Source organism: Schistocerca americana, chromosome 5, assembly GCF_021461395.2.
Source record: "Schistocerca americana isolate TAMUIC-IGC-003095 chromosome 5, iqSchAmer2.1, whole genome shotgun sequence".
Taxonomy (NCBI): Eukaryota; Metazoa; Arthropoda; class Insecta; order Orthoptera; family Acrididae; genus Schistocerca; species Schistocerca americana.
Window position 1 is genome coordinate 460,049,369 of NC_060123.1, and position 12,949 is coordinate 460,062,317.

General features: G+C 40.0%; 1 protein-coding gene across 1 annotated transcript; it reads left to right on the forward strand.

The window, feature by feature from the left end:
* The first annotated feature begins 1,069 nt into the window (after positions 1 to 1,069).
* LOC124615752 (tRNA (guanine-N(7)-)-methyltransferase non-catalytic subunit wdr4) lies at positions 1,070 to 2,583 on the forward strand. Its single transcript, XM_047143839.1, has one exon. It carries the CDS (start codon positions 1,260 to 1,262, stop codon positions 2,457 to 2,459), a length of 1,200 nt encoding a protein of 399 aa, XP_046999795.1. The 5' UTR covers positions 1,070 to 1,259; the 3' UTR covers positions 2,460 to 2,583.
* Positions 2,584 to 12,949: the final 10,366 nt, after the last annotated feature.

Consider the following 12,949-nt stretch of genomic DNA (forward strand, 5'->3'; position numbering starts at 1 on the left):
TCGAAGTTTTTCACGGACGCACTTCAGTTTACGTTTTAATTCGTGCACAATATATGAGAAAAAAGTGCAAGTTTTGGTCGCCTTGTCTTCCATTTCTACTTTCGACTGTATACCACAATCATTTACTGAAGAACCAACTGCACTCTGAAATAAAGAAATAATTTCGTTATATATGAATTAAATAACTCAAGGCTTGATGAAAAAATATTATAAAAAAACTTTGGGGCGTGAAAACATCATAATAGCGTTTTCGACACAATTCGCAGCTTCTGCATTGGATAAGTAGGACATGCTTTCCACGGAAGAATTCTCATTGACAACATTCTCCACGCAATCAGTAGCTTCTGCAGGGGGCAAATCGAGCACGGATTCCATGACAGAACGCTAAAAACAAAAATATGATACCTGGATTACAACATTGCTTAGACCTATGTAGCCCATTTGTGTCCGTACGAAATAAATTCACAAAAGTAAAAAGCACACACATAGCAAGGAAATTTATTAGCTACCTCAAATGGTAAAGCATCGTTGTCACTCAAAATCCTAACAACATGTCGTCGTGGCTGTTTATTTGGTGGCATCAAATGCGTCGGAAAGTCAAAAACTGATGGCACTGCTTCGGGTTTGAGACGTTTCTTCCACGTTCCAGGGCTCAGTACGAAATCATCTTGTCGGAAATGGATTCTACAAAGAAAACTGCAAGACGTAGGATTAAAACCTTTCCGCTTCACGGAAGTAATCCACTTCTTTAGCAGCTCTGGGTGCTTTAGAGGAAACCTGTTCAAAAACATCGAATTAGCAAACGCACTAAGTCTGTATTTTTATCGTATTGTATCGGTAGTCCTATTACCTGTGAAATGGTAAGTCACTTTCCTTATTCCATCGCTTCGTAAAGTTGAAAGCGGAACAAGAAATCACCATTTCGATATTCCTTATACACCGTACAGACCGAGAGAAACTTCTTGTCAAATTCGAATATGGCGCACAATACAGACGACAGTAATCAGCTGGTAGAGCCATCTATCGGTAGGCCCGGTAGTTGAGCATCCCTCATTTCGCTAGCTTTAGACGCCTGTCGGTTGTTTATGTAGTCATGTCTCACGTGCGTAAGAATGGTAAACGGAGCAGGGTTGTGAAGTGCATAACTTGTTACATTTGAACTTTTTAATTTTGTTAAGGGATGGGTTGCTAATATAAAATTCTTAAGTTCTGAAAATGAGGTAATTTTTCCCAATTCAAGAATCTGAATCGCAAGGATAATGTCGCCCTCGTTGCATATGAACCAAACATGCACGGTTGTAACAGTTGATTCTACAGTGCTGACGTCTAAAAATTGTGATGAAATTAAAACTATTGACGTTGCAGAATTAAATGAAAGTGTTCAACATATGTCTCACGAGAGCCATGAAAATGAAGAAGAGACCATAGTAAGGTGCATCACTTGCGCATCGCTTTCAGATTGTGGTACTTGGTTTGCTGCCTGCACAAATGACAAAAGACTGTACCAGTGGCGGACTGTGTCGTGGACTTTATCGTCAGTAAGAATACTGAACCGAGCAGCAAGTAGTGTAAAATTTACGCCAACTGCTCAAGGTATTGTGGTTGCGGACAAAACAGGAGATGCATATTTGTTTTCTGTACAGAACAACACAGAGAACGGCCAATTGTTACTGGGACATCTCTCAATGTTATTAGATGTGATTATATCATCGTGTGAAAATTTTATAGTTACGTGTGACAGAGATGAAAAGATAAGAGTATCGAGATTCCCAAATGCATATAACATTCAGTCATACTGTTTGGGACATGAGGAATTTGTATCCAGGATAGAATTTTTTCCAGGTGACAGGAACATTCTGGTTTCAGGTTCAGGAGATGGGTCAGTCAGATTTTGGGATTACTTAGAAGGAAAGCAGATAGGCATTATACATTGTGATAGTGATGTAAAAATGAAATCCTGCCAAGAAAGTAATGGTGAAGCTGATGATAATTGTGGTTCCAAGGAGCCATTGGCAGTAAGACATTTTTCAGCCAAGGAGAGTAGTAAAGGTGTTAATATACTAGCTGTGACACTTGCTACATTCAGCGGTTGTATTTTATATAGTATTTCAGGTAATATAACTGCAGTGCATTCAGATTTGCTTAATGTATTGGCTCTTGATGTTGAACCATGGGATATTTTGTTAACTGAAAATCGAGAGTTGTGGTGCCTTGCTTCTGTCGAAAGACACCCTGTTTCTGTGTACATGTATAATGACAAGACATCAGAATTTTTGCCAAATGGACAATCTGTTGATTGTAAATCGGAGTTTCTTGCAAATTCTTTTAACAGTAAGTGGGATTTGTTTAAAAGTGTACCACCACCAATGATTGAACCAGTCATGCATAAACGGAGATTTGATGACCTGCAAGAGTACAAGGAAAGAAAGCGGCAAAGGCTAGCAGATAAATCGTTATAGCTTTCTCAGATGATTTTAAAATGTATGCAGGTAAATGTGAAGGGGTCACACTTTGTGAAATGTTGTTGTGAAACAGTGTTAATTAAACAGTAAGATGCTATTGATTAAATACTTGCCTGTTGTATTTGTGCTGAATGTGTTATTGGAAACATTCTTCTCCCTTATTTCTATGATATCTTGTAAGTGATTTATGCAAGCTCTGGTAGACAGTTGTTGCAATAACATTAAAGATAAGACTCTACCACTACAAGTCTGTGTTAAATATGAATTGATGCAGAAATATCCTTCTAGAATTGCAGTTTAAGTATTCCAGCTTGCCATGGCACTGGAAAAATAATTGTCAGTCAAATATATTTTACACTGCCTTGGGTCTCAGCATTTGTTTTCCAAACTACTTTGCTGGTAGTAATCAGTGCAATAAATGTTTGCAGTTCATCAGTGGGGAAACTATTTTTCATTCTCTTTGCCAGTAACAGTATATCATCTTGTGCATAAAATCCTTGTTTTGAGAGCCACTACCTTACAGTACTTTGGTCAGCTTCATGTGAGTGAGATGGTTGAAGATGTGCAGACTGAAATCTCCCATTAGGGTACTTGTATTTGCACATGCCCATTTTCAGGTTAGTTTAATGATCACCATGGCTGCAATTTGAAGTAACAGCTGCTTTTTATTGAGCAGCCCAAGTAGACGAACTGCTATGGCTATGGAACAAAGTGTAGTAGGCCTATGCTGTTACCAGGTACTATTGTTATCACATTCCTCAGTTTTGCAAAGAAATACTGTTTTCTTGCTTGGGTGAAAGTACTGTGAATGTTAAAGTGTTCAATACTGCTTTGTCAACTCGTAACCAGGCTGTTACTTTTCAACCTAACCTAGACCGCAGGCTATGCTACAGATTAGTATGAAAAGTACTTTCAAAAAGATATCATACAAATATTATCAGTGTTCTTTTCTTTTTGCACACACATGATGTCGCACAACACCACATCATTCCATAATGAACAAAGCCTGCATCAGTCAGTTCAGTTGATGCAAACTGAAGCTTCGTCGCTAACTACATTAATGTTACTATGGCTACATAACATGTTTTGTGTTTTATTTTATTCATCGAAGTTGACTCGACCTCATCGAATAGAACACAGTCTTGTTCCACAATGTGAACATTATTTTGTTCGCTAAATATTTACATCAACTGTACACTATGTGGGATTACCAGAAGTTTGGATACCACCAATTGGTTTTGAACTGTGATGCCATCAATATGGTAGACACCTTATTTTAAGCATATTCAATATGGCAACCACAATGTTACTTGTTACACCCACAATTAACATCAATAATATGTGAAATATTTAACTTCAACATTGGATGAAAGTAACATGACAACTGCAGGAAGTAAAGGGTGTTGCTTGGGGACAACTATCGGTACATTTCACTTCACATATTAACTCAAATTAAAACAGTGATACCAGGACCCACACACAACATGAAAACAAGCAAATTTTACTTGACCTATATGTGCTAGCTCAAATTGAGACAGTGATACCAGGTGCCGCATATAACTTGAAAAAACCAGTACCGCAAACTTTGTTTGACCTGTATAGCTCAAACAAAGACAGTGATAGCAGGATCCCACGTGCAACTCGAAAACCTGGTGCCACAAATTTCGATTTACCTGTATAGCTCGAACGAAGCCCATGATACCAAGAATTTGGAATTAGCAGAACTCTTATCAGAACCTAAAGAGACCAAAATTACTACAAACCACTCCATGATGCCCACCACTAAACTACTACGTATAAGGGGTAATCTAAAAGTTTTTGTTCGAAGGCCTTATAGTCCAGAATCGGTATGCTGATGAGGCCAAATGGCCATGAGCATTGAGCCAATTATCCCACTGATGCACCAAGTTGAATTTACCTGCTGTCTGAAGAAGTCTGTAACTGCCTACTGCACATCCTCATGCGACAGGAACTGACCCTTCAAGGCGTTCGGTGTGATAATCACGTGGGGAGGGATCAGGACTATAGGGCAGGTGCTTGAGTGTCTCCCACCCGATTTGGTATAACCTCTGTGTTACAGCATTTACGATATGGGAACCTGGATTATGAAGCAGCAGCACCCCTTCGCACACCATTCCACAACGATGGTTTTCGACAAACGTACTGCCCCATAAATATTCTTCAGTCTCTGGTGGATGTCTACCAGTTCCTGTTCTTCAGCAGCCAAGAAAAACGTAACACCACATGAATCCTGTTGGATGCATTTGTTAATAATACTGCCATAGTTCACATTTCTGCATTTACCGCACCCATGTCTGAAAGACACAAATGCCACACTAATTCTTTGCTTACATGTTGCTGCTTATATACCCACATCAGAGTTGCATGACACTGCATATACCGTATGGTGTAATGCCCTCAAATGGTAACATTTTGATCGCAACTTATATGAACTTCAGTTATCAAAACCATGAAAAACTACTCCGACATACTTTTCAATACCCACAACACAAAGAAAATTACTAATGTTAAGAAACAAACTATACTTCTTGCAATAAAGATGAGAAATACATAAGAACACGTTTACCATCCAAAGTCAGGTGACGAACAGGTCTTGGCAAGGGCATGCATATAAACACATGCACCGAAAAACAAAAAAATAGTTTCCAAATCATTAACAATAAGATGAACTAATAATTTCAAGACAGAAAACAAATCAATAGCCAATACTGATGACACTGACATAACTCACGGAGTGGGGAACAAAAACTCCCAAAAAAACAGCGGTAACACACAGCACTAACATCGCTCACAAACGGCTTTGAATCATAAATGCACACACTAGAGTATGCCACCTGTTACTCCAACATGCCCTCTGCAGAAACGGTCCATTTCAAACAGGGAGTTCCTTAATGATGTCGCACAAAACAACGTCACAAGTCAAAGCCAACAGGTGGTATCCCAGCTTTCAGTTGACCCCAATATCTTCACCACAGCTTTAAGATGACATGATTTTACTCATCAATAGAGTATATGCAATGGTTCATAGCACAAATTGTGAACAGGAATTTGAACTAACAGGGACCCACAACATATTTTTACATTTCACTGCGATTGACCTTTCCCTCATAGATTTCTCCTTTGTTAATTACATCTGGTAGCTTTCATTCTGTTATCAGTAAGAACATTGAAGTATGTGGAATGAGTCCAGACATACACTTAAAAATGATAAGCAGCTCCAAGAAACTTAATCTGTAAACCAAATGAACATTAAAATATCAGTTTACTGCTTGTACTTCATGTGTTCATGCCAAGTGAACACAGCCCAATTAATTTGCTCCATTTTTATTATTATTATTATTATTATTATTATTATTATTATTATTTTAAGATACAGCCATCTGTGTCATATTTTGAAAACTCAATCATCAAAACATATGGATGAACTATCTATACACATAATTAAGTTTGTTCGGAGCCCTCTGAATGTTAAGTCTGTGGGTGTTCTTTATTTTTATCAGATACTATCTAATGCCTTATTAACATGACAACTGTTAGTGCCATGTACCCTTGTCAATGAAAAGGAAGTTCCTCCATTTTAAAATCTAGTATTGTAGTGCAGTCTTAAAACTAGCCTCGCAGTTTGGCGTGCCATGTGGTGGATTGCACGGCCCCTCCCACCGGAGGTTCGAGTCCTCCCTGGGGCGTGTGTGTGTGTGTGTGTGTGTGTGTGTGTGAGTTGTTCTTAGTGTAAGTTAGTTTAAGTTTAGAGAACGATGACCTCAGCAGTTTGGTCCCTTAGGAATTCACACACATTTTAACACTTCTTAAAACTAATGCTGTTCCCCTGAAAGAGGTTATCATGTTAAAAGAAACTCCAGAATTAATTTTGCATTACACACCACATTTACCCAACAAATCCTGGAGTTGTGGACATTAGCCTGCAGATTGGTGCTTGCTTGTGTCACCTATCATTGAGATCGGTACTGTGCCTGATAGTGCCTGCAAAATCATTAGAAAATGAATATTTAATATGTACTGTGCTTAGGGGTTCATAAATTTTCTTCAGCGTGTCATGGGATATGCTATAAGCATCAAAGACTCTCCAAGGTTTTCTTGCCTTTCTAAAGGTCACTGTCATAGAATCCTTTAGAGGGAGGCAATAATCTGTGATATTAGGTGAACTAGTTTGTTGTAACAAAAATGGAAGAGGCATATATCTGGAGAAGAACACACATGAAAGATTAAAAATCATCCTCCATACTACATCAAATGTTAGTAAAAATGTTTCACATATGGATCACGTGTGGCATTGTGTGGGAAGCAATAATGGGGAGGCAGGTTGTGATAGCTGCATACAGTCTTGCTGTGCCTTGGACTTGGCAGGTGGAATGTTGGGTTTAGTTTGGCATAAATTAAACAAGTTTAGAACATCATTGGGAAGAAATCTGAGAAAATTATTGCACCCAATAACATCTGCTCACATAGCTGTGCACACTGAAACTTTACAACATAATTAAAAGAATCATCATAGTTCCTTCATGAAGAGCTGCTAATAAATAATTCTTTATTATAACCAGTTTCAATCCTCTGTTCATCATGAAGTATTGACATCTTACGTAATTTAAAACAGTTTACTTTGTGACATTAAACCTATGGCATTAAGTAGCATAAAATCCATCAAGAGATAAAATACTTTGCATTGTCAATAATAAAAAGTACCAAACATTGTTAATCTTACAAAGTAAACTGTTGGGCATTGACTGACATTCAGATGCTGTGCTCAACATCAGTACCACACCTGGCTGTTGCAGTCTGTGCATGATGGAGAAGTTATCCAAAAAGGTTTTCTTTGGTCTATGACAGTATTACAAGGATAGTTCGTACAATTAAAAACATCTCAATACTGTCACAGGCACATTGAGGGTGTCTGCTTTTGCATTATCATGCTTGAAATAATTTTTAAGTCTTTTCTTTACTTGTTAGTTCTCTGAAAAAAGATTACAGTGTATTGTTCACATATCTGTCAAATATTATGGTCTTATAATTCCTGTTGCATCAACTGCTGATTACATTCCTGTTTTCACATCATGCAGATGCACTTGATATAACTAACGAGGATTTTCAGAACTTCAACATTGATTGTTTTGAGAGGTCATGGACCCTGATTAACCAAGCCATGTTTCATTGGAAAAAAGAGCACTTCAGGATCAACCTCTACCTCAAGCACAGGCTGCAATAACCATGTGCGGTATTGATGTCTAGCAATGCTACCTGCAATGTCCAATGAATGGGTGTTCACACTAAAAGAAATGGACAATTTCTTTTTTTAACATTACATTTATTTTCAATACCATTGACATTTTTATGGTTTGTTAATATACTCTTGGGTGACAGAATGTCATTTTTCTCCATTATCTTTGTCCCTTTCAACTACCTTACACATCCAGGAATCAAAGGCCTGTATAAATGTACAGAAGTAGTCAGGATATGCCTGTTTTCAGTCAGCCTTCACAAGGGTCATCTTCAAATCTCATTCCGCAAAATGATTTCACGAGTTTACCAAAGAGGTGGTAATCACACGGTGCCAGATCAGTGCTATAGGATGGGTTTTGCAACATTGTCCAACCAAGCTTTGTGGTATCAGTGGTGATTTTGTCACAAGCGTAACCAGGCATTATTATGCAATAGCAAAACATTGTAATTTTACTGATGTGGAATTTAAGGGATGCCACTTGCACATTTGAATTGATAGAGGTTCCTTGTGGCATGATGTCCACAAGCAACAGGCCTTCTGATAAAACAGTTACTGTTCTTGCTGAAGGAGCATCTTTGAATTTCTTCTTCTTCCCCTTCTTCTTCTTCTTCTTCTTCTTCTTCTTCAGCGAGTTGGCAGGATGTCTTCTATTACTTCCCTTTTCATCTCTGATTCAAAGTGGCGGAACCATGTTTCATCACCCATCACAATTCTGGCAATGAAGTCACCTCCAGAATTCTCATACTGTTCCAAAAGTTTAGTGCAAACTGCCGTCCATGTTTGTCTGCTTCTGTCAGGATACTTGAGATCCGCCTGGGGCAAAACCTTTTCAACTTAAAAAAGTCTCAGTATTCTGCACACTCCTACACCCACTCAGATTGATAGCTTGCTCACTGTTACACATTTGTCAGCCAAAATCAGATTGAGAATATGCCGGACATTTTCAGAAGTCTGTGCACTGCTTGCTGTGTTGGAGGTTCTGCATATTGGCATGCCCACTTTTACCATATAATTTGCTTGTCGAGTGATGGAAAAAAACTGCAATGTCGTCATCACCATACACATTCTTCAGTCTCTTGCGAGTACTTGTCACTATCTCTTTCTCACAACACGAACTGTATTAACAGCACATTGCTTTAGAAAAACACCAAGTGCAGCAGTAATATTAATGGAGGGCTTTGAGGGTGCAGCTTGCAGAAACAGGTTAAATTAAATTTAAATATAACTGGGAAGAATGTTTTTATGATTGCTGAACAGAAAAGGTTTAGAACAAAAGTTGGATTTTTTTTTTAATAGTGTGTACTTATTTCTTTTGGAGTGATCCTCACAAACATATCCAGCATGTACAGGCTACCTTTGTGATATTGGTCCCCACACAATGCAGGACACAGCATTTGTCCTTCATGTGAAATACCCGGTCAATTTTGGCCTGTTTTGTACTTAAATGATTAATGCACCTTTTCTGTTTTACTTCAGAAACTAACTTGTCTGTAAAATTCCTTCTCCTTACTTGGTAAATGCATCAAGCAATGCCAGTTTCATATAACGATGTGGTTGTCAAAGCGAAGAACAGCCGTTTCCGATACAAAAGCCTGACTTATAATGGTCTATGCTCTTCATGGTGAAAGAGACCTTGCTACAGAAGTTGATACAGCTACAACTGGAGAGTGCTGCCATAATTTCTTATAACCTATGTATTTTGCTGTCTTCGTATGGCGACTTTTCTGTGTGTGCTACAAAAAACTTCATTCATGGACTATAGCTGATGTTTTTTATTATTTTAAGTTATTCTCATTTGTTTACTGTGTTATGTCCATATTTTAATACACTCCTGGAAATGGAAAAAAGAACACATTGACACCGGTGTGTCAGACCCACCACACTTGCTCCGGACACTGCGAGAGGGCTGTACAAGCAATGATCACACGCACGGCACAGCGGACACACCAGGAACCGCGGTGTTGGCCGTCGAATGGCGCTAGCTGCGCAGCATTTGTGCACCGCCGCCGTCAGTGTCAGCCAGTTTGCCGTGGCATACGGAGCTCCATCGCAGTCTTTAACACTGGTAGCATGCTGCGACAGCGTGGACGTGAACCGTATGTGCAGTTGACGGACTTTGAGCGAGGGCGTATAGTGGGCATGCGGGAGGCCGGGTGGACTTACCGCCGAATTGCTCAACACGTGGGGCGTGAGGTCTCCACAGTACATCGATGTTGTCGCCAGTGGTCGGCGGAAGGTGCACGTGCCCGTCGACCTGGGACCGGAGCGCAGCGACGCACGGATGCACGCCAAGATCGTAGGATCCTACGCAGTGCCGTAGGGGACCGCACTGCCACTTCCCAGCAAATTAGGGACACTGTTGCTCCTGGGGTATCGGCGAGGACCATTCGCAACCGTCTCCATGAAGCTGGGCTACGGTCCCGCACACCGTTATGCCGTCTTCCGCTCACGCCCCAACATCGTGCAGCCTGCCTCCAGTGGTGTCGCGACAGGCGTGAATGGAGGGACGAATGGAGACGTGTCGTCTTCAGCGACGAGAGTCGCTTCTGCCTTGGTGCCAATGATGGTCGTATGCGTGTTTGGCGCCGTGCAGGTGAGCGCCACAATCAGGACTGCATACGGCCGAGGCACACAGGGCCAACACCCGGCATCATGGTGTGGGGAGCGATCTCCTACACTGGCCGTACACCACTGGTGATCGTCGAGGGGACACTGAATAGTGCACGGTACATCCAAACCGTCATCGAACCCATCGTTCTACCATTCCTAGACCGGCAAGGGAACTTGCTGTTCCAACAGGACAATGCACGTCCGCATGTATCCCGTGCCACCCAACGTGCTCTAGAAGGTGTAAGTCAACTACCCTGGCCAGCAAGATCTCCGGATCTGTCCCCCATTGAGCATGTTTGGGACTGGATGAAGCGTCGTCTCACGCGGTCTGCACGAACGCTGGTCCAACTGAGGCGCCAGGTGGAAATGGCATGGCAAGCCGTTCCACAGGACTACATCCAGCATCTCTACGATCGTCTCCATGGGAGAATAGCAGCCTGCATTGCTGCGAAAGGTGGATATACACTGTACTAGTGCCGACACTGTGCATGCTCTGTTGCCTGTGTCTATGTGCCTGTGGTTCTGTCAGTGTGATCATGTGATGTATCTGACCCCAGGAATGTGTCAATAAAGTTTCCCCTTCCTGGGACAATGAATTCACGGTGTTCTTATTTCAATTTCCAGGAGTGTAATTGCAAAAAGTACACACTTGTTTTCCCCCTGCTTAATGACAATTAGGAGAGATCACACGGATTTGCATCAGTGAGTTGCGTGGCATTTACCCTACTGTTCCATGCCTTCACATCATCCAAAACGGTTCTGCATATTCACATATGCAGATGTTGACAGAGGATAGTTTTTGGCTAACCATTTTCTACACGAGATGCATCACAGCACTCAAGTCGAAAGCTATGTGATGCTGGTGACATACACTCAGCAGAATTATTCCCAAAATTGCCTTATTAGGAAACAAAGGATTTAATCAAATATGATGGGAGGAAAGTGGGAAATTACCACTCGCCCGCTTTGCAGTCCCACACCATGACCACTTAACCACAACATCAGAGCACTTGTACTCTACTCGATGTTTCATTTGTTGAGCTTGGAGCATTCACCATTTCTATTTTGTTTTTCACAGTCCAGTGCACCTTCTTCCTGTTTTCATGCTTGATCTGTGTTCAGTTTTCTAATGACCATGTTACCACTAAATCTGTGGGGGGAGCGAGGGGCTTCCCCTGTGAGTGACCCGCTCCTCTCTTTCTAGCATTTCCTTTTTTCTCTCTGAGGAAGGAAATACATTTTAGAAAGCTTGGATAACTGTGCGCGCGCGTGCCGAGGGGGGGGGGGGGCATGCGCATTTGCACAATTAGCTGAAGACTTATAAAGGGTGATCCCTTGGGACGGCATCAACTTTTCAAACCACATATATGATGAAAGGGTAGGATACCTGGTATCAGGCACTCTGTAGCCATTCACAGTAGTTGTCATTTGTGATTAACTGACTAAAAATAGTTTCAGAATTTTTTTGCTGCCTTTAAAGTAGCATTAAATTGCAGAACAGCAGTACCAAAGTTACTTGACTGGTAAGCTAAAGGTTAGGGGTTTGAGTCCCGTCTTATCAAAATAATTGGGTCATAAGTTATATTTTAATTAATTATATTTAAACATTTTTTTCATTTCTAAAACTTTGCTGTAACTCACCATATTTACTTTTCTATTTCCCCTCAGTTTTCAAGTTAGAATCACTGACAAAGATATTTTAATTATTTTTATGTATTTATTTCATTTCAATTTCTTTTAATCATTTCATATTTCTGTCCTCCATTACCTCTGCACTCTTTCATTAAAATCTTTGTCTGCGTTATTTTGTCCAGGGTGCAACAACAATTTATGTTCAAACATTAGTACAATGATTACATCTCGTAATGAAAACTAAATTTTTGACACCATTGCACAAGCAATACAACTAGATTATTTCATCTTTTTTAAACTGTTGTATCAGTTTTAAACCTTTAAATATTGCAAGAGATAACTAAAAATAATTACAATCACATAGACAAAAATAAAAAATGAGAACAAGCAAATAACTTAATATGATGATTAAACTGATGTGACATGAGTTAGAAATAAGTTATACAATCACTTCAATAAAGATTGGGGAGGTGGGATAACAGGATTAACTCAACTTCAGCATACCAACCAAATAACTTAATCCCTACACTATTGTACCATTCTGTAACTAGACACTACTTTTAAGGCTCTAGTAGTTCACAAGAAATTCTGTTTTTTTTTTTTGGGTGGGTGCGGTCAATTAGTCACAAAGAAGGCCAAACCCTGTGAATGACTTGCAGGGGACCATAACCTACACCACTATATGCACTGTCCATCCCAAAAGTTCCAGGACAGATGTCATTCCTGGCATTTAAGCGAAGTCAGCACAGTAACTACAGTGGCAGTTTGAACGAATAACTGTAAACAAGGTAATTACATTTGACGAGCCAGATGTGCACAGGCACAGGTAAGTAGTGGATGAGCAAGGATAGTGTGTCAATGAATAATTTAAGAAAATAAATAATTTTTTCTTATGTATTTAAATAAAAAATCAGTTTTCCAGTTCTTTTATGCACAATAAAGACAGCTGAATGGAAGTTTCATCTGTATATCTCGTTTGAACACTATC

Coding starts and splice junctions, on each gene's coding strand:
- LOC124615752 (XM_047143839.1), top strand. CDS start 1,260: ATGTCGCCCTCGTTGCATATGAACCAAACATGCACGGTTGTAACAGTT.